The sequence below is a fragment of the Eleutherodactylus coqui genome, chromosome 10 (genome assembly GCF_035609145.1).
Source record: "Eleutherodactylus coqui strain aEleCoq1 chromosome 10, aEleCoq1.hap1, whole genome shotgun sequence".
NCBI lineage: Eukaryota > Metazoa > Chordata > Amphibia > Anura > Eleutherodactylidae > Eleutherodactylus > Eleutherodactylus coqui.
Genome location: NC_089846.1, coordinates 8,590,800 through 8,613,709, shown reverse-complemented (window position 1 = coordinate 8,613,709; position 22,910 = coordinate 8,590,800). Strand labels below are relative to the sequence as shown.

The window sequence follows — 22,910 nt, the reverse complement described above, 5'->3', positions numbered from 1 at the left end:
GACACACAGCTCCCTACGATGGGGGTCTTACATACAGGGATACACAGCTCCCTACAATGTAGGTCTTACACACCGGGATACACAGCTCCCTACGATGGGGGTCTTACACACCGGGATACACAGCTCCCTACGATGGGGGTCTTACACACATGGATACACAGCTCCCTACAATGGGGGTCTTACACACATGGATACACAGCTCCCTACAATGGGGGTCTTACACACAGGGATACACAGCTCCCTACGATGGGGGTCTTACACACATGGATACACGGCTCCCTACGATGGGGGTCTAACACACAGGGACACACAGCTCCCTACGATGGGGGTCTTACACACAGGGATGCACAGCTCCCTACGATGGGGGTCTTACACACATGGATACACGGCTCCCTACGATGGGGGTCTTACACACATGGATACACAGCTCCCTACGATGGGGGTCTTACACACATGGATACACAGCTCCCTACGATGGGGGTCTTACACACATGGATACACGGCTCCCTACGATGGGGGTCTAACACACAGGGACACACAGCTCCCTACGATGGGGGTCTTACACACAGGGATGCACAGCTCCCTACGATGGGGGTCTTACACACAGGGATACACAGCTCCCTATGATGTGGGTCTTACACACAGGGATGCACAGCTCCCTACAATGGGGGTCTTACACAGGGATACACAGCTACCTACGATGGGGGTCTAACACACAGGGATACACAGCTCCCTGCGATGGGGGTCTTACACACCGGGATACACAGCTCCCTACGATGGGGGTCTTACACACAGGGATGCACAGCTCCCTACGATGGGGGTCTAACACACAGGGATACACAGCTCCCTGCGATGGGGGTCTTACACACATGGATACACAGCTCCCTACGATGGGGGTCTTACACACAGGGATACACAGCTCCCTACGATGGGGGTCTTATACACAGGGATACACAGCTCCCTACGATGGGGGTCTTACACACATGGATACACAGCTCCCTACAATGTGGGTCTTACACACAGGGATACACAGCTCCCTACAATGGGGGTCTTACACACCGGGATACACAGCTCCCTGGATGTGGGTCTTACACACCGGGATACACAGCTCCCTACGATGTGGGTCTTACACACCGGGATACACAGCTCCCTACGATGGGGGTCTTACACACAGGGATACACAGCTCCCTACGATGTGGGTCTTACACACCGGGATACACAGCTCCCTACAATGGGGGTCTTACACACCGGGATACACAGCTCCCTACGATAGGGGTCTTACACACAGGGATGCACAGCTCCCTACGATGGGGGTCTAACACACAGGGATACACAGCTCCCTACGATGGGGGTCTTACATACCGGGATACATAGCTCCCTACGATGGGGGTCTTACACACAGGGATACACAGCTCCCTACGATGGGGGTCTTACACACAGGGATACACAGCTCCCTACGATGGGGGTCTTACACACAGGGATACACAGCTCCCTACGATGGGGGTCTTACATAGCGGGCTCCACAGCTCCCTACGATGGGGGTCTTACATAGCGGGCTCCACAGCTCTCAGGCACCAGTAACCAGTAGGATGATGCTGAGTAAATCGCTGCGGTTCAGGATTACGTCCCGATTGTCAGCTCTTCGGCCCGGTCGCGGGTCATCAATATCTACTTGAAGCTCAGAAGGGTAATGAAAAGCAGTAAAAATAGAGAAATGTCAGCAGGCGGCTAAATTGGAGCGCGGATATTGTTAGCCCTCGAATCAATAGCGGACAAATGTTTAACGCAACACTGAGACGACTGACACACGAGACGCCCCCGAGGGCGCGGAGTTACATCTTAAAAAGACCGAGGGCACCTTTTCATCGCCATGGGTCGCCTTCAGTTTTGCTAATATCTAAATACACTCACCTACTTTGCAAGAGCGTCTGGGATCATGAATAGAATGTAAAGCTACAGTGGAGACTGACACATAATCAGCAAATGGAGAAAGATTTAACTCCTCATCATAAACCAGTGTTATACGCCCATCAGGGTCTGTGGGAAGCAGATTGGCATCCCCTTGGGGCACTATGATGGCAGATGCCCCCAGGAGGGGGGTGATATTTTGCGGGGGAACTCTTTACAAAGCCCTGTAGTAGTGGATCAGAGTGTCGCCGCTATTATCGAGCGTGTTGTAATCATCTGTCATGTCCTACAAATTACCGTGCCTCCTGTCGGGTAGTGGAATATACTGCGGCTGAGGCGCTGGCATCGGCGCCAATTACTATAGTAACCGGTAATAATCGGATATTTTAGAATAGATGTAGATTCAATGACTCACCCCCTCCGCAGGGACCCCAATTAACTGCTGCACTATTCTCAAAAAAGGTGCTGCAAACCAAATAGTAGGGTGACCCCAAGATCCTATTCAGGGTGGGGCATGACCCCTGAAGATACAGTGTGTTTCCTTAACCCCTTAGTTACCTGCTTAAGGGCCAAGCAGTTTTCATTGCAAGAGCCGAAACTCGCCGATAGCCGTATGAGGACTTGTTAGTTTTGGGACGAGTCGTATATTTTACTGGCCGCACTCCGGGGTCCATATAAGATGTTGTAGAACTTTTGTTACATTTTTGGGGAGGAAAAGGAAAAAAAACATCCATAAATTCCGTCATTATTTTTTGGATTTTGTGTTTACAGCGCTCGCCATTCGGTAAACATAACCCGATGGCTTTCATATCTGATCGTCATGAATTACTGCAACACCAAGTTTATAGAGAAGTCTTTAAAGACCCACGACGTCAGCGGAGCTCGGTGGGGGATGGGTTTTTTGCAGGCAGAGTTGCCGTTTTTTATTGGTACCAGTTTGAGGTTTTTGGATTGATTTTTGTTACGTTTTTTGGGAGGCGAACAAACAAAAAAAACAATTCTGGTGTTAGTTGTTAACTTATTTTTACGGTGTTCACGGTACGAGATAAATAACAAAATAATTCCATTGTTCGGTATTATGAACCCCGGTTACAGATTATGTGCGGATTTTTTTTTTAATTTTATTTTAGTATTTTATCCATTTAAAATGGATTTTTATGTGGGGAAAAATAGGTATTTTTTCTTTAAATTGGATTTTTTTTCTTCCAGTTAAACTTTATTGCACTTTTTTACACCATTTTTTAGTGCCTGAAGATGTGATTGTTCGATTGCTAGGATAGTACACTGCATTACTTACGTAGTGCATTCTACTAAGCCTATGAGATAAGCCTATTGGACTCTGTGGGAGGCGGGGCCTAATAGAGTTACATGGCAGGCTTGGAGGCCTTTGTCAGGTTTTCAGCTGCCATGAGAAACTATTAGTACCTTGCGATCACAAAACGAAGTCCAAGGGGTGATAGAGCCACCTCCTGCTGTCATCTGCCTACATGCTGCAGTTGCTATTGATTGGGGCATGTAAATGGTTAAACTGCCAGGATCTGAGGTTTCTCCGCTCCCTGCTGTTAGAGCAGGAGCCTGGTTGTCAGTAGTGAACCAATCCAATGCCTTAAAAAGATGTATGTGCGCGTTTAAAGCCCATTAGGGAGGTCAGTAAAAAGGCGTATTCCAGTTACAAAGGGGTTAAAGCCAGGCACGTTGCTATGTGGCGCTTTTAGAAAAGCCGTAATGGCGTCCATATTGGTTGCCCCCCCCCCCCCCCCCCACATGTCTGTAATCAAAAAGAGAAGTAGAAGTGGCTGAAGAGAATCAAGGAAGAGTAAAGAACTTGTAGGATGAGAAGAGCCTCCGATCGCTCCGTCTTCGGTTACATTGTAATCAATAACTTCCTCGGGTTTGTCATCATCTTGCCCCCCCCCCCCTCCTTCTGTCTCTCTGTGGAATCATTTGTCTCGTCTCTATATTAGATAATGGTCGGAGCTCCTTGTCCCCTCGCCACCCCTGTCGTTCTGCCACCGGCAGGCCTAATAGGGTCTAATTGGAGTTAATCAAGCATGGGGTGATATTTAAATCCAGTCACTTAAACAGCGCGGTGTCACCGGCAAGGACTAACACGGAGGAGGAGGAGACGCTGCCAGCTGAATTGTGATATATGTATTTCTGCTTTACCCGTCCTCTCAGCCTATTTACACAGGCAATTTAATTATAGGAGTTTTGTGCATTCTAAGACGCACAAAACTCGCACGGACACAGAACCCATTATTTACAATGCATCCGTTTACATGCGCCATTTTTCTTATGCAGCGATGCTGCAACATTTCAAAATTGCAATTCCATGGTAAACTCGCCCATTATTTCCTGTGTGTAACAGATAAGTTGTGCTGATACACTGAATGGCCACTTTATTAGACCCCCATCTGGTAGCGTGCTGGAATCCATTGGCCTCCAGAACTGCAGCAATTCATCGTGGCGTCGATTCCACTAGGAGGTGAAACTCTTCTGCAGGAATATCAATGAGTCGTGCATTCGCACACGTTATTTGGAGCTCCAGCATTGTATTCGGCTGACTGAGCGGCACCTGTTGGTCAGAACGACTCCTGACATCCTCCTCCGACCCCTTTCAGTGATGAGTTGTTTCCGTCCACATGATCCCCTTTCACTCGATGTTTTCCTGGATCGCGCCATTCTCGGTATACTCCCCACACCGTTACATGAGAAACCCCCCTCACCATGGTTGGCAGTGAGGTCCCGGTTAGTCCAGCACCGATGACCCGGCCTCGTTGGAAGTCGCTCAGATCGCTGGATTTTACCATCAATGTGGATTCACACTGAAACTGATCCACGGAAAACTTGTCACGTGATTTTATGCTCCGGGGTCAGGGAAGAATGTCCATACAAGGAAATGCAAATTATGAGAGGACTGGGGGCTCTAAAAAAATATAAATCTAGCTGCCTGTGGCTATCACTAGGGGGAGCTCAAAGCATGTGGATTTCCTCCGCTAGTACAGAACTCCATAGGAGCTGAATACACCTGTATGCAGTGAGCTTCCCCTAGTGGCTGGTAGCTGCTTTATTATGTGGCAGCCATTGAACTCCATAGACGCCCATTGATTATAGTGAGGATCTATGAAGTGTTTTATGATATATATTGTCGCTGCGGTCGCAGCAGGGCCTTAACATTCCGCAGATAGCACAGGCGGAGTATGGACCTCCGCTTCGGGGGCTCATCTTCATGCACATGGTGGAGTCCTCGCTCTTGGAGTGGAAGCTCATGAGGCATTTTTGTGAACATACCCTGTGCCCGCTCATGTGTGCCAGGCAGGGCGTGAATACATACAGTAACAGTGGTAGGACACAGCTGCCCATTGACATTAAATAATTCACATCCCCAGTGTTTCTCATGGAAGCGGTCGGAAATGCAGATTGTGCTTCGCCAACTCAGGGAGACATATAATATATATATATATATATATATATATATATATATATATATATATATATATATATATACTGCTGAACCCTGTCCTGCGCCACAAAAGGGAAAGTGACTGACGGATGACAGAATACTCCTCAGTTACCCTCTTTTATGACATAGGCCAGTCTCACACCAACAGATTTGGAATGTGGAATCCGTGGCGTGAATCCCATGCTAGTTTTGTTTTTTGTGAGACGCGCAAAACTCGCACAAGTATGAAATTCATTCTTTTTAATGAACTTATTCACAAACAATTTTTTCTTTCCTTACAGCGATGCTACGAAGAAAAAAAACGCCGCATGTTCTATCTTTTGGCGTTCCCTCAGAACTCCTCACCCGTTGCTTTCAATGGGACCTTAACAGACATTGCATGGCTCTCGTATGCCGTGCGATGTGCATGCAAGAGTTATGTGAATTTTCCCATTGAAGTCAACGGTAAACCCTTGCGAGCCTCTGACGCACCTGAAACCTGAGGATCGCAGTTTCACAGAAGCGAAGTGAGGCAGTTTTTGAATTAAAAATGCCTTGCATTGGCAGGAAAAATGCATGTTGGCTATGTGAACGGAACCTGAGAGCGGGCTCACATGAGCTGGTCAGACTCCGTGAACGACCTGCAACAGATTGCGGAAATGAATTGTGTATGGTTATGTATACGTGCGGTTTTCTGCGCGGATGTATGTGTAGGGACAGAATATTATCCGTGCAGAACAAAGATCGCAAGCAGGGAAGGACATCAGAAAGTAGCCCAACCCCCTGGAAACACCCTTCTATATTGCCCAGGCGACATTCTGTTGTGCTGCTGTGGTGAGTGCTGCTCTCAGAGCCTTCAGGACAGGATGCTGCTCTGAGAGCCTTCAGGACGGAATGCTGCTCTGAGAGCCTTCAGGACTGGATGCTGCTCTGAGAGCCTTCAGGACTGGATGCTGCTCTGAGAGCCTTCAGGACTGGATGCTGCTGTCAGAGCCTTCAGGACTGGATGCTGCTCTGAGAGCCTTCAGGACTGGATGCTGCTCTGAGAGCCTTCAGGACTGGATGCTGCTGTCAGAGCCTTCAGGACTGGATGCTGCTCTGAGAGCCTTCAGGACTGGATGCTGCTCTGAGAGCCTTCAGGACTGGATGCTGCTGTCAGAGCCTTCAGGATGGGATGCTGCTGTCAGAGCCTTCAGGACGGGATGCTGCTGTCAGAGCCTTCAGGACAGGATGCTGCTGTCAGAGCCTTCAGGATGGGATACTGCTGTCAGAGCCTTCAGGACGGGATGCTGCTTTCAGAGCCTTCAGGACGGGATGCTGCTGTCAGAGCCTTCAGGACGGGATGCTGCTGTCAGAGCCTACAGGATGGGATGCTGCTGTCAGAGCCTTCAGGATGGGATGCTGCTGTCAGAGCCTTCAGGATGGGATGCTGCTGTCAGAGCCTTCAGGACGGGATGCTGCTCTCAGAGCCTTCAGGATTGGTTGCTGCTCTCAGAGCCTTCAGGATTGGTTGCTGCTGTCAGAGCCTTCAGGATGGGATGCTGCTGTCAGAGCCTTCAGGACTGGATGCTGCTGTCAGAGCCTTCAGGACTGGATGCTGCTGTCAGAGCCTTCAGGATGGGATGCTGCTGTCAGAGCCTTCAGGATGGGATGCTGCTGTCAGAGCCTTCAGGACGGGATGATGCTCTCAGAGCCTTCAGGATGGGATGCTGCTGTCAGAGCCTTCAGGACAGGATGCTGCTGTCAGATCCTTCAGAATGGGATGCTGCTGTCAGAGCCTTCAGGACGGGATGCTGCTCTCAGAGACTTCAGGAAGGGATGTTGCTCTCAGAGCCTTCAGGACGGGATGCTGCTCTCAGAGCCTTCAGGACTGGATGCTGCTCTCAGAGCCTTCAGGACAGGATGCTACTCTCAGAGCCTTCAGGCAGGATGCTGCTTTAAGAGCCTTTAGGACTGGATTCTGCTCTCAGAGCCTTCAGGATGGGATGTTGCTCTGAGAGCCTTCAAGACGGGTTGCTGCTCTCAGAGCCTTCAAGACGGGATGCTGTTCTCAGAGTCTTCAGGACGGGATGCTGCTCTCAAAGCCTTCAGGACTGGATTCTGCTCTTAAAGCCTTCAGGACAGGATGCTGCTGTCAGAGCCTTCAGGACGGGATGCTGCTTTCAGAGCCTTCAGGATGGGATGCTGGTCTGAGAGCCTTTAGGATGGGATGCTGCTGTAAGAGCCTTCAGGACAGAATGCTGCTTAGAAAGCCTTCAGGATGGGATGCTGCTGTCAGAGCCTTCAGGACTGAATGCTGCTCTCAAAGCCTTCAGGACAGGATGCTGCTCTCAGAGCCTTCAGGATAGGATGCTGCGCTGAGAGCCTTCAGGATGGGATGCTGCTCTCAGAGCCTTCAGGACTGGATGCTGCTCTCAAAGCCTTCAGGATGGGATGCCTCTTTGAGAACCTTCAGGATGGGATGCTGCTCTGTGAGCCTTTAGGACGGGATGCTGCTCTGAGAACCTTCAGGACGGGATGATGCGCTGAGAGCCTTCAGAACGGGATGCTGCGCTGAGAGCATTCGGGACGGGATGCTGCACTGAGAGCCTTCCGGACGGGATGCTGCGCTGAGAGCCTTCCGGACGGGATGATGCGCTGAGAGCCTTCAGAACGGGATGCTGCGCTGAGAGCCTTCAGGATGGGATGCTGCGCTGAGAGCCTTCAGAATGGGATGCTGCTCTGAGAACCTTCAGGACAGGATGCTGCGCTGAGAGCCTTCAGGACAGGATGCTGCGCTGAGAGCCTTCAGGACAGGATGCTGCTCTGAGAACCTTCAGGACGGGATGCTGCTCTCTCGGCTTGGCTGGTTTTTACTACCGGTACTTATTTTGAAAGCAGTATAAACCAGTTTTAAAAAACAAAACACGTCTTCTTGTTTAGGGGAGACCCAGGCAGAATAAGTGGCGGTTGTAGACGGTCTGGATGGGGGTTTTGCTCCCCAGACTCCATCCTGCATTGTCTGCTTTCTTTTTTTCTATTTGTTTCTGGCCTCCTACCAACTTGTGAATGAACCCACGCCCAAACGTAATGCATGCACTGCGGATCAAACGCATCCATAGAAATCAATGGAGCTTATATGCACGGAGTCCGCGGTAAAGTAGATCATGCTGCGATTTTTATTCCGTTTGCCAAGTCCACAATTCCTACCCGCATACACACGAATTCCTACCCGTGAACAGGCGAAAGTCCATGCATTTCATTGCCCACGTATCGTACGTGCGGACAGTGATTGCAGAATCCACAATTCAAATCCGCTCGTGTGAGACCCCCTGACTCTCCTGAAGCGCTCTGTGCTGCAGGGAATTCTTCTCTTTCCAACAAGAGTCAGCACGCGCCTCTGCAGAAACACTCCGCTGCGGTGGGGCCGCACCCCTGTAGCTGTCCGTATCTACCGCACTACCCCCATCATCCTCTTCTCCTGGCGCCTCTCAGCGCCACGGTTAGTCGGTGCATTTAACCAATTCACGCTCCGTCCTTCCTGTAAAGCTTATAAAATTTACATCTAAGCTCTGAGACCTTTCATTGCAGATCAAACAGTGAAGAAATTAGTAATTCCTGCGCCGTCTCCCAAACTCCTCGTTAATATATAATTTGGATGGTATTTCAAAGGATCCTCAGCAGAGACGAGCAGCTCTGTGCATGCAGGACTCCCTGTTATACAGCCTCGACACCGCGCTCCTTGTCAGAGCCACAGCTCCTGGGGCCTCCACCAAAGCCATGTCATGTGCCACCGCCTGCTGCTGATGGGAACCGCGTATACCATGACAGGGGAAGAGATAGACAGGGCAGGTTGCCTTATGGGTGTTTCCATTCGTTGCATTGGAGCCCCTAGGGGCCCAGACTTAGGGGCCTCATTTCTGCTGCTAGCTGAGATCTCTAATGCTAAGCGTCTGCTGATTCTTCATAGCCAGTAAGGTCATATAAAGGGGAACTTTGCCCAATATTTAGCTCTGAGTGTGAACAACCCCTTTAGGACACTGTGGTCAGAGTCAGAGCTCAGTTTTTTCTGATAGAGAGCCCCAAATCCTCTGCTGCTCTTCACACCATCATAGAGTTACATGACGAAATTCTAAGTACTTGCAGGCACCACTAGGGGGAGCTCACTGTATACAGATTTATATAGCCACCACTAGAGAGAGCTCACTACATACAGATATATATAGTCACCACTAGGGGGAGTTCACTGTATACACATATATACAGCTACCACTAGAGGGAGCTCACTACATACAGATATGTACAGTCACCACTAGGGGGAGTTCACTGTTTACAGATATATACAGCTACCACTAGAGGGAGCTCATACAGATTTATACAGTCACCACTACAATGAGCTCACTGCATACAGATTTATGCAGAAACCACTAGGAGGAGCACACTACATATAGCTATAAACAGCCACCACTATGTAGAGCTCCCAACATATGGATATATACAGCCACCAACAGGGGGAGCTCCCTGTATACAGATATATACAGCTACCACTAGGGGGAGCTCACTACATACAGCTAGAAATAGCCATCACTAGAGGGAGTGCTTGGTATACAGATTTATATAGCCACCAATAGGGGGAGCTCACTACATACAGATATATGCAGTCACTACTAGGGGGAGCACACTGTATACAGATATATACAGCCACCACTAGTGGGAGTACCCTGTATACTGATTCATATGGCCACCACTAAGGGAAGCTCACTATGTGCAGATATATACAGTCACCACTAGGGGGAGCTCACTGTATACAGATATATACAGTCACCAGTTAGTGGAGCTCCCTACATACAAATTTGTACAGCTACCACTGAGTGGAGCTCATTGCATAGATAGTTACAGCAAGCACTAGAGGGAGCCCACTGTGTACCAATTTATACAGCCACCACTAGGGGGAGCTCACTTTAGACATTCATTACTTCTTTCAGTAGAAGCTAAATACTAACCTGTATGCTGTGACTTCCCTCCTAGTGGCAGCAGCATTCAGAATCCCATCATGTAGCTCTGTGGCTGTCCTACAAAGTTATGGGCACTAATACCCTGTTTCCCTCAAAATAAGACCTACCCTGAAAATAAACCTTACCCTGATTTTACAGGATTTTGGGGGAGGCTTGAAATATAAACATCTATAATAATAATAGTAATCTTTATGTATATAGTGCCAACACATTCCGCAGCGCATCTACCCCGAAAATAATCCCCAGGTGCATTACATAAAAAAGAAAGAATACATTACCTAGCAGGTCCCTCCCGAGCGGTTCTTCGATTGCTGCTCAGCCAATCACAACCATCGCGTTGTGGAGGCAGGATTCATGAGTTGACCAATCAATGCCGAGGCTCAGCCAATTCATAAATCCCCCCCTCCACAACGCGATTGCTGTGATTGGTTCTTCGTCCGCTGCTCAGCCAATCAATGCAGCAATTGATAAACCAATCACAGCCATCGCATTGGTTCATCAAGCGCTGCATTGATTGATTGAGCAGTGCTCAAAAACCAATCAGAGCCATCGCTTCCTGGAGGCGGGATTTATGAATCAAGGAAGTGATCGGCTGTCAGCGGCTGAGGACTGCAAGAAGCGCGTTTGAGCACCAGAGAGCAGCGGGAGGGACCTAGACTGAGCCTGCTAGGTAAGTATAATAAGACATCCCTCGAAAATAAGACCCAGCGCAAAAAAATTAATATAAGACAGGGTCTTGTTTTTGGGGAAACACAATAATTGCCGTAGTCTTAAAGGGCTCCTCCTGCAGTGAACATTTTATGCAGAGTGCACTGTGATGTGGTGCAATATGCAGATTGCTGCCCGAAGCATGGATATCCCTGTAAAATGTGCTATCTCGCTTAGTCGTAAACAAGTCTGTCCACCAAGCAGCCAGTCAATATTCCGTTCTCTGTCCACAGGTGTAAATGTAACCTGCATTCCAACGCTTGCAACTTCCGAGACGGCGCTCTGCAGTGCGAATGTGAGCATAACACCACCGGGCAGGACTGCGGCAGGTGCAAGAAGAGTTTCCGCAACAGATCGTGGCGCGCAGGGTCCTTCACTCCTCTGCCTCATGGATCTCCAAACTCATGTAAGTAACACTGTAAGAGGCTTCCTGCATTAGAAAAACATGGCTGCTCATCCAGAAACAGCGCCTCACCTGGTCATGGGTTGTTCTAGTGAAGTGAATGGTGTAATAGCATCTGTGGACAGGTGTGGTGCTGTTTTGAGAAGAGCAGCCATGTTTTTCTAATTCTTCACATCCCTTATAGGGACAGCGCTCTGGGTCCCATATAGGGGAAGAAGGGACCCAATTCAATTGCACTCAATCCCATTCCCATAAACATTTAGTAGGTGGCTGACTGAATGGGGACCCCAGTAGCTGGACCCCACCCCTCTATGGTCAGGTGACCTAACCACTGAACAGGACAGATTTTTGCCCAAACCTTATGTAAGTGGTCGCCAACCCACGGCAGCACCATTATGCAGCTCGTAAACGTATACCATCCAAACCATGAAAAGACGGCCAATACCTGCGATGCGCTACGTGACCTGTGACGAGATTTTTTAATAAGCCACGCCTCTAACTCCACCCAGTCCCTTCTGAGCACCCACATGTTAATAGTGTCCAACCCTGTGTAAATCACCTCAGTGGTGACCCTTAGTCCCTCCTGACACTTTCATTCTGCCCTCTTCATGTGGCACACAGTAATAATCCTCCCACATAGTATTGATCCCCTTAGTGCCCAACCACAGAATGATGCCCTCTTAGTGCCCCAATAATGTCCTTTACAGAGTTAAGATACTCCTTAGTGCCCTATACACTTTCATACTGTGTGGCACACACTTTAGTGCTCCTTCCATACTATTATGCCCCCTTGCAGTAAAGCTACCCCATTAGTGTCCCCACTACAATATGGTGATCCGTTACTGCCCCATTGATGCCCTCAACACTGTAAATACGCCCACTTAGTGCCCTACACACATTCATAGTATGATACCTCCTTAGTGCCCCCCACCACAGTAAAATGCCCTCACACAGGAAAGATACCCCCTTAGGGCCCTACATACCATGTAGCACAAGCTAATAGTGTCCTAACCATAGTATGGTATGCTTGTAGTGCCCCACACCACAATATGATACCCCCTCCAAACAATGCCCCATTAGTGTCCCCACATTAAAAAAGTGCCCTCGGTGATGCCCTGTCCTGAGAATGCAGATACAGTAAAAATTAGTACATTTTGTGTGTCTCCCAGGACAGTGGGTCAGGAGGGGTATCATCTCTCCTTAAAGAGAGCACCTAGAAGGAGGCTTATAAGGCCATGCATGCTCCTCTGGGAAATATATGCAAATAAGGAAGACGAAACAATACCTCTGCAGCGCCACCTATTGGATGGCAGCATTCCTGCAAATCAATGTCCAATCCTTTAAATAAGTCTTTAAAACAATGACTGGGAATTGCAATCCAAGCCAGATTCCATATACAGGCAGCTGTTTCAGGGTTTTTGTCCCTCATCAGTGTGCAGTAGGTTTGTGGCTTGGCTAGTGAGAGGCCTGTGACTTGGCCCGGGAGGGGTATTCAATTCCCAATCATTGTTTTAAAGACTTGTTTAAAGGGTCTGACATTCATTTGCAGGAATGCTGCAATAGGTGGCGCTGCAGAGGTATTGTTCCATCTCCCTTATTCCCAGGACAGCCCTGAAAACCGGGGACAGTCCCACTGGATCCGGGGTGGTTGGGAGATATGGCAAACGCTCTGCAGACGGGCAGATTATCGGGTTGGCTCTCTGGATTCTGAGAACCGGTCTGACTGTCAGTTCCTGCGTTCTACGTGTTTTCCAGGGAGACAGCCCCCCCATCCCCGTCGCTTTCCCTTTAAACATCTGCACTTTAAATTGATCAAAGCCCTGAGAGCACTGCGACTGAGGTGTCACCGTCACCGCGCCGAGACCGAGCATTTCAAAGAGAACAAGCTTGTCAGCAGTCTGTATCCCTTCAAAGGACCTGACAACCGCCGGCCGGGCGGCGCAGCGCCGATTCCTCTTCTCCGAATTTATTCTACTTTTTATTTTGAAGGCTTCTTTTCCGTGCGCCACTCTGTCCTCTAAGATTTAACCCTTGATTATCCCCCTCTCTGTCCTCTAAGATTTAACCCTTGATTATCCCCCTCTCTGTCCTCTAAGATTTAACCCTTGATTAACCCCTTCTCTGTCCTTCAAGATTTAACCCCTGACTATCCTCTTCTCTGTCCTTCAAGATTTAACCCCTGCCTGTCCTCAGCCAAGTCCTCCCTAATTTAACTCCGGACTGTGTTACTCTCCATTTTCCAATACTGCCCTCGCTCTGTCTTCCTTGATTTAACCCCTGACTGCCCTCCATGCTCTCCTTCCGGATTTAACCCTTGATTTTCCTCTGCTCTACCCCTAGATTTAACCCCTGACGGTCCTCCGTTCTGACCTCATAGATTTAACCCCTGACTGTCCTCCGTTCTGACCTCATAGATTTAACCCCTGACTGGTTGATGCTCATCCTCTCTGCATACAAATTAATGGCTGAGTAGAATATTAAATCTCTATCTGATGAGAAATTTTCGGACTTTCTAATAGACTGAGGGGAGATTTATTATTACGATGCTAAATTTAGACGGCTGGAAACTAGTCCAGGCAGAAGCTGCGCCAATCTTATCATAGTGCACGCTGTATGATGAAATTGGTACATCTTGCTGTTTAGAATAAGGGCTCACACCATTAATCTGCGCATTTTATGTCTACTTGAAGCCATGCCCCCTTAGACAATTTTTAGTGAGGCATGAAAAGTGAAAAATGCACAATAAATTGTGCCGGCTTTTTGTAGCGATTTGTCTGATCTCAGTCGTACAATAGATTATAGAGCGTATTCTGCGCCAAATCCACAGCGAATCCACTTTGATTTCAAAGAGAATTCCACATTGCTATCTACACGATGTAACATAAGCTTGACATTTTATTTAGGGCTTAGTCACACATCCGTGTTATTTGTTGCAAACACGGACTGCGCACAGACTGCACACGGACTGCGCACAGACTGCATACGGACTGCGCACGGACTGCGCACGGACTGCGGTGGGCTTTTTCAAACGTGTGATTTTTTTTCTTTTTTACGGACCTGTAGTATGTGTGTTCTATTTTCGTTCGTATCGCAGACAAGAGAAGGACATGTAATGTGAACTGTCGCTGCAGCTCAGACAGCACACGGCGTGCGTCCTTGTGCTATCCAGTGTGAGCTGTGCCTGATGGTCTTGGACGCAGCCCACATATGGAAATGTGAATAAGCCCTTACAGAAATAACTTGTTACTTCTTGATGAAGATTCCCCAACAAATTCTCCCACTGAAATCAATGAGAGGCTGAAAATCCGCACCAAAATCACGTAAAATCAACATGTAAATCAGCGCAATCCGTGTGGTATTTTCATACCTTGCTAAGCCATTGTGTGAACGTATCATAAAGATCTCCTCAGCATGTTGTCAATGAAAGTCACACAAGCGCAAATATGAACTCCATCCTTTTGCAGTCACACACATGATGTTTTCCCTCTCTGCGATGTCGCGAAGTGAAAATCACTGCATTTCCTATTTTTTCGCGTCCCTCAGAACACATCATCCATTTTTTTTTAATGGGACAGTCAAGGATATTGCATGCTCTGGAGTGCGATGCGTTGCTTCCCGTTAAAATCAATCGCCGTTCCGCCGTAGCTCTGGACGATCGCAATTTCACTGAAGTGACGCGAAGCGGTTTTGCATAAAAAACACCTCACATCCGCTGGTAAAACGCACATTGACAAGTGCGATATATGTGTCTTGGTCCGATATTGCGCTCGCTCGTGTGATTGTACCCTAAATGGGAGCAGTCCTGTTGACATCTGAGGGTTGAAAACCTGTTCTGGCCTCATACGTCTCGCAGCTGAGGATTTGTTACAGTGCTCTCCAGTTTAGGCCGGGCTTACACGAGCGGGTAAGACTTCACATGCTGGAGGGCTGCAGCGGATTCCGGCTCTGACCCCGGCCAGTGATCCTGCGTATGGCACTTAACTGTATTGCGTATGACCGCGGAGGCGCCCAGCCGATCATTCGCGGTACAGGGGATTTGGGTTTGTATTTCCCTCGCTGTTACTTAACGATGACGCGGGTACCCGCAGCCCATACGCAATGTTGATGGCATATGGGCTGCGGGTTGCATGCCTCCATTGACATCAATAGAGGCCATCTTTGTGGATTCTGCGGTAAAATAGAGCATGCTGCAATTTATCTTCCGCTTGCAGAATATGCAATTCGTTCCCGCAAGTGTGAAGGAAAATTCCAAAATGCATGCCTTTTAATGTCCGCACTTTACTGCGGATCATTTGCGCAGATGCCGCATCCGCAATTCAAATCTGGTTATGTGAGACCCCCCTTAGAGCGTAAAACACATCAGCAACACAAATATCTCTCCTGCCCTGATAGTTTGCCACAATGTATCGGTCTGGAGCTCTCTGGAGATTGACTAGACTGGATACAATTGTAACAAACCGTCAACTGTGAGAAGTACCAGATTAGTTTTTCAGTCTCTGAATGTAAGGCCGCCTGCAGACGGCCGGGTCGGATCCGGCTGCGAGAATTCTCACAGCGGGACCCGACCCGAGCGTCTGCAGAGAGCAGCGCGGGCACTCACCTCTCCCGCGGCCCCAGCTCTTTCATATGCCGGCTGCCGGGCACCCGGGCAAGTGCAGAGCGGGGCCGGCGGCCGGTGAGTGACGTTTCTGTGCGGGGCTCTGCGAGATTTCGCACGGCCAAATCGCAGCCGTCTGCCTAGGATTGCGTTTGTTAACGCAATCCTATGGCAGCTTCCAGGGGTGGAAATTCAGCGGGAAATCCCGCCGCGGAATTTCCGCCCGTCTGCAGGCGGCCTAAGCGTGGCTTCACACTAGCGAGAAATCGCACGATTTCCCAGCGCTGCGATGCTGCAAGAAATCGCTAAATTCTGAAGCCAGTGGCTTCCAATGGCTCCATGCACATTTTTGATGTTTTAACGCTTGTGATCGCAGCATGTCCATTCTTTCTGTGATCTCACACAATGCTCCCAATGGGGCCAGCAGCAGCGCCAACCCCATTGAAATCAATAGTGAGGATCGTGATCCTCTGCCACTGTTGTGACAGCAGTGGCAGAGGACTCTCCGCGACAAGGATTTTCGGGAGAGGGGGGGGGGGGGGGGCTTAAAATATAAGCCCTACCCTTGAAAATAGTCCATAACTGTAGAAAAAGTAAAGTAGAACATAAGAATGCATCCCCTTAGTAGCGCTGTCATCTCCGGCACGTCTTCTGGCAGGTCCCGGCAGTCTCTTCTCCTTCTCTTCTGGCTGGGGATTGAAAATCCCCACCTCCTGAAGCGCTGCCTCTGATTGGCTGAGCGCTGTGACAAATCAGAAAAGCCAGAAGAGAAGCAGAGGAAGAGTGCTGGGGATCTGCCAGAAGACGCGCCGGAGATGAAAGCGCTACTAAGGTGATGTATTCTTATTTTTTCTACAGTTATGGACTATTTTCGGGGTAGGGTTTATATTTCAAGCTGCTGCTGGCCCCATTGGAAACAATGGGTGAGAGGGCAAAAAGAATGGGCATGCCGCGATTTTGTTTTAACGCTGCATCATACGTGTTAAAACATCAAAAATGTGCATGGAGCCATTGGAAACCACTGGCTTCAGAATTTTGCGATTTCTTGCAGCATCGCAGCGCTGGGAACGCGTGCATTTTCCTCACCAGTGTGAAGGCACCCTTAGGGCGCCTGCACACAAGCGGTAATTCTGCGGTGGGATTTCCCGCTTAATTTCCGCCCCTGGAAGCTGCCATAGGATTGTGTTAACAAACGCAAGCCTATGCAGACGGACGCAATTTGGCCGCGCGAAATCTCATGCGGCAAACAAATCGCGGCATGCTCTATTTCGGTGCGGGGCTCACAGAGCCCCGCACAGAAATGTCACTCACCGGCTGCCGACCCTGCTCTGTGCATGTGCCAGCTGCCCGGGGCCGCGGGAGAGGTGAGTGCCCGCGCTGCTCTCTGCAGGCGCTCGGGTCGGGTCCCGCTGTGAGAATTCTTGCAGCCGGATCCGACCCGACCGTCTGCAGGCGGCCTATGATGGAGACTTCCCGGACTTTCTGTATGTTGCATTATGCTGGCGATTGAGTGAAGTGTCCGCAGCAAGGACCCAATACACAATAGTAATTCATAGAACTAAACTGCATACTCCTGTGTGAGTTAGCCCTCTACCAGGGGCACTCAGCTAGTATTTGTGAGGGTCCGCTTACCTGCAGCTACAGTTGGGTGATGTGTTTAGCTCACAGGGAATTCTCTGCACTGTAACGAATCCTCAGCTGTGAGAAGTTGCAGGTCAGAAAGGTTTTCAGCCCCCAGATGTCAACAGGATTGCTTCCATTTAACCAAACCAGAACCCTAAACTCATTGAGACCCCTAAAATGAATCAGACTCCAGATGATGAAGCAGGCGGCGGTGTTGTGTGCGGTGCAGCGGTGACAGACGGAGGCGACACGTACAAAAAACTGAACTTTGTGAACAATGGTAGTTAATTCTGCTACTCCGTAGGAGGCTGGTGATTACTTAATGTTACACCGAATACCTACCAGTATCTGATACGTAGCAACTAACCCTCGTCAGCAGCAGGTCACCTGCACGGAGCACGCCGGGCGCTGGTTGACACCGTGTCATCTAAATACCCGCAGCCCGACCCAATCTGCCCATTAGCAGCTGTGTCCTTGGATCGGGAGACCTTGCCGTCGTTGACGCCATAATTCTGCTACGACGCCTCTTCTTAAACTATAGTGGTCAGGTGACCTGCTGCGCCATGACGCCACACATATATATCCGCAGGCTCATTAGTACCTAAACTTTATATGGAACACATTATACTACCGAACCCATAACCCTTCGAACGACTGCAGGCCTGCAAACCTTGAAACACGCTCTTTACTGGTGGGCAAACTGATTCATGGGGCCCCCACTTACTACTCGATGGTGGGAGATCCACCTCAACCGCACTTGGTCCTCCGTATCGCAGCTCGTTATATCACACTGCGCTTTTGCTGAAATTCAAGGACTCCAAAGACTGTAAGTCGTAATTCTACGGGTTGTTGACCATATCTTCCCTGCGCTGGTACAAAGCTCCTCCGGACCGCAGTGTCTCATAGTCCTGAGGAATCCCCATTACCTCTAATGCTGCGTCCTCCACAGCTGCGGACGCCTCTGGTGCTCTTCTCTGGCTTTATTTCTAAGTTTCCCATCCAAGCTCAATATAGGGACTCTGGCTGGGAACGGCCTCCGCCACTTTCTGTGTTGTCCTTCATTTGTCCCCTTCTCAGTCTTGGAGCCTTCTCCTGTGCCAGTATACACTCTCTGCTGATGGTGCAGCTCTAATTCCTTATATAGCAAAGATGGCCGCCGGTAACTCTTGCGAATGTTTGCGGAAATGTTGCATGTGCGCGTAAATATTCTCTCATGCCCTCGCATCACCCGCTTACAATGAGACTCCTAAATTAATTCAGGCCAGACCTCCTAATCACTAAAGGATTTTTGGGGGACTTACATATTGGCAGTCAATCCTTATCATAGGTCATCCATATCGGATCAGTGGGGGGGCCGCCATTCAGGACCCTCACCGATCAGCTCTTTGAAGAGGCTACAATGCTTGAGTGAGGTCTGCGGCCTCTTCATTGAGGCACAAGTCTGTATATTGTATAGTGGCGGTGCCTGCGGTGAATCCTCAATGTGTTTCAGCGCTGTACGACTGCCTTCATCTGGTCTTTATTAAATCATACAGCACACAGGGACATTGAAATGTGCGGGCACAGCCCAGACCCCCTAATATTCATCAGACCCCAGTTTCCACCACACCAAAGCCTAAGCTTATTCAAACCCCAGACTGGACCCCTAACCTCATTCCTGACAACCTACAAAACCCCTAAACTCATTGAGACCCCTAAAATTAATCAGACTCCAGATCCCAAAATGAAGACCCCAGACCAAAACCTAAGCTCATTCAGATACCACACCAGACCCATAACTTCATTCAGACCCCAGACCTCTAAGCTCATACAGACTCCTACAATTAGTCAAACCCAAGATCCCAAAACTAAGACCCCAGACCAAGCCCTAAGCTCATTCAAATCCAGACCACACATCTAAACTCATTCAGATGCCAGATTGGAACCCCTAAGCTCATTTAGACCCCAGACCACATTCTTAAAGGGGTTGTCCAAGGTTAAAAAAACATGGCTGCTTTCTTCTAAATACAGCTCCACCATTGTCTGTAGGGTTGTTTCTGGTATTGCATTCACTTCGATGGAGCTGAGCCATCATACCCTTCTGCTTTGCTTAAGGAAAACTCACGCTGGCTAGAATATGCTTAAAGCCACTACAGATGTTATACCCAGCACCGGGCCCTAGGGGGCGCAGCGTGACGGGGATCCTCCTCGGTGTCTTTGACCTGTGCTCCCCTCCTCAGTCCCTGCATTATAAAATGTAGCAATCATTTCTGCAGCTTACTAATATACTTTGCTTCAGTTCTCCATTGTTTGCAAGATCTCTGCTTGCTGTCAGTGAATGCTCAGGCGAACTGTATACAATTAACCACAACTTTGTTCCAGTGTTGTGTCGTGAACCGATTTGGGAAAGCTGCGTCTGTTGGGCTCTCGCCACCTCCAAGTCCCACGGCCCCCTGACTAACGCCTTATTCTTTCCTTTTAGGTGCCGCGTCGGGGTCCTTGGGCAGTGAGTAGACCCCTTGTATTCCAGCCTCTCCATCCGCATCCCTCATCTCATCTCTCCTTCCCGCATCCTTGTAGTACGTTGGCGGTGACGTGATACGTTGTGGTGTTCGCTCGTAGCCGTGGATGTGTGTGTGCGGCCCCCTCTGCAGATGAATATTATACACGAACAGTTCCGAGCTATTGTTATCTGTTGTCAGCCACATCTGGTTACTATTGTCAGCTGTTATCAGCCATTTCAGGCGACTAGGTATCAAAACGTGGTGGCCATGTGGCAAAACATCTTACTCCCCCACAGTCACGACTGCGGCTCCTCTTCTTCTAGTCAATGTTAGAAAGTTGTTGCTTTTTTTCATGAAGATCTGGGGTTCAGGTGACGCTGTGATTTGGGGGGACTCTACAGAATGGGGTGCAGTGGCCGTACATCTAATGACCTCTCCGGTTTCTAGGTGATGAATATAATTTTTGTGCATTTTATGATGTATCTGATGTATCAGCAGCGCCACCTTATGGCGAGATAGAGTGACTGCAACTGCATAACCCACACTCTACTTTTTCGAAAGTCTGTCCTCTCTCCGGCTCGCTGTGCAGTTGAATGCAGTGTATTGTTCTCTTTTATCCGCCATGTAAGGCTGTAAAGGCTCGTTCACACGGACCTATGCGGGTTTTGGTCATGTAAATATGCTGCATATTTACTCAACCCAAAATCGTATTTGCTTGCGTATTTCGCTGCAGGTTTTTGCGCGCACAAATACACTGCATATTTGCGCATGCAAAAAAGTACGCAGATGGGCCCACGGACTTGCTGTGCATATTCACTGCGTATTTGCACGGGCCCATTCACACGAGTGGCTTATTGCGGTGTGTAATACGCACAAGAATAGGCCGCGCTGCGTGTTTTTTCACGCGATCGAACATTCCGCATGTGAATGAATCCATTGAAATCAATTGGTTCCATTCATTATGTATTATGAGCATAATACACGTTGCAAATACACCCATGTGAACGAGCCCCAAGACAGGTGAGCACGTGCATATAGTAAATGAGAGATTCCGAGACCCTCGAAGGGATGGACTATGGGGTCCGACTCTCCCAGGATTAATGGGGGGTGGTGGGGTATACATGTATAAACTGTACAAGGACTTTACTATCAAATGCCGTAAACACCATTGTACCTTCTATTTGCAAACCCTCCAGCCTTCAGGCTCCTGAGCTGTGCAGCATCCACCAGACATTGAGAACACGTGGTCAATAGACATATTTTGCCTTTGTGTCTCACTAGTATCAAGCACTGCAAGGCCTGAGGTCACCACGGCCAGACACGTGCACACAACCGAGCTAATAACCTCTCATACAACCCATGTAACCATCACTACAACAGGTTTGTGACTTACAGTAAAGCAAGCGCCACCTGCACCCCTCCATGCATAGATCCCCTCAACTCTTAACTGGCTTAGCAATGGCCCCCACCCCTGCTACTGTGTTTCTGCAAGCACCACATGCAATCAGCACTGCGTTTGGGTTCCCTATACAGAATGTGGGGCCACATAATGAATGTCTAAAACTGTCAGAACAATACATCCACGACAACCTGTGTGTCCCCTGCAAAAAAAAAAGTATGTGGAAACCATCAGCAAGCAGGCTAGCTGACAGATCCCATGGCTTTGTGCTATTCCAAATAAGGTTAGTGTGAGGAGAGCTCAGCTCCATAATACACCATGAACGCCTGGTGCTAAGAAGTACACCGACACCTGAAGAGTACGATTCTGAAGTCTCCTTATCTGGAAACTGTCAGCAAGCTGCTGCTGATGGGCATTATGGTTTCATATATACATGTTTTTTTTTTTGCAAATATGGCATGCATATCCCCAGCTCATAATGAACTCATCCAAATCTAATTTCTGCAAGGTTTGTTCCCCCCCCCCCCCCCCCTCCCCTCCGAAAAAAAAATGTCATAAAAGTTTTACAACACATTGTATGGACCCCAGAGTGCAACCAGCAAAAAATACAATGCACCCCATAAAAAAATGCAACAAATCAAATCGCTTAGTCCTTAAGGCACAAAATAGGCTGGTCATGATGGGGTTAACCAACAATTCCCCCAATTACTCCACCCCTGGCGTAATCCTATAATAATCAAGTTGGGTTACGCATCACGTGACATGAAGTCTCAGATCAGTTGCATGACCCAAAAAATTGATGCAACTTGCTCATGTGTAGCGCTAGCCTGAATTTGCAGAACGCTATTTGGGAAATAGCCACTTAAAGGCGTTGTTCAGTTATAAACCATAGGTGGCCTATCCTCAGCACAGGTAATCACTAGTAGATCAGTCGGGGTCTGTCACCCAGGACCCCCACCAAACAGCTGTTTGCTGGGTCGGTGCACTCATGCACTAAGCTGATTTTGGCTGGAAGCAGTCAGCTCTATCCTTGATGCAGTGGCCAAGCTTGGTATTGAAATGAATTAGAACTTTGCCTGCAATACCAAGCCTGGCCACTGCAGTAAGAACGGAGCTGACTGCTTCCTGCCAAAATTAGTTCTATGCAAGAGTGCTTTGGGCACTGTAAACGGATGTTCCGTGGGGCCCCACTGATCTACTATTAATTACCTGTCCTGAGAATAGGCCACCTATAGTTTACAACTGCACAACCCCTTTAAGCAACTTACCCAAATAATCCGTAACGTTGCTTCACTTTAAGCATTTATCCGAGAGGCTTTCCTAGACATTAAAATGCTATAAATTTGCAGCCGG

The 22,910-nt window shown here is 48.8% G+C and overlaps 1 protein-coding gene across 3 annotated transcripts in view; it reads left to right on the top strand.

Moving 5' to 3' along the window:
- NTNG2 (netrin G2) overlaps positions 1-22,910 on the top strand; it is a 158,015-nt gene that overhangs the window by 107,426 nt on the left and 27,679 nt on the right. For all 3 annotated transcript variants that reach the window (XM_066580181.1, XM_066580183.1, XM_066580182.1), the window contains exons 4-5: positions 11,286-11,458; positions 20,137-20,160. In XM_066580181.1, the coding sequence (XP_066436278.1) occupies positions 11,286-11,458; positions 20,137-20,160 (197 nt within the window). The remainder of the gene's footprint in view (positions 1-11,285; positions 11,459-20,136; positions 20,161-22,910) is intronic.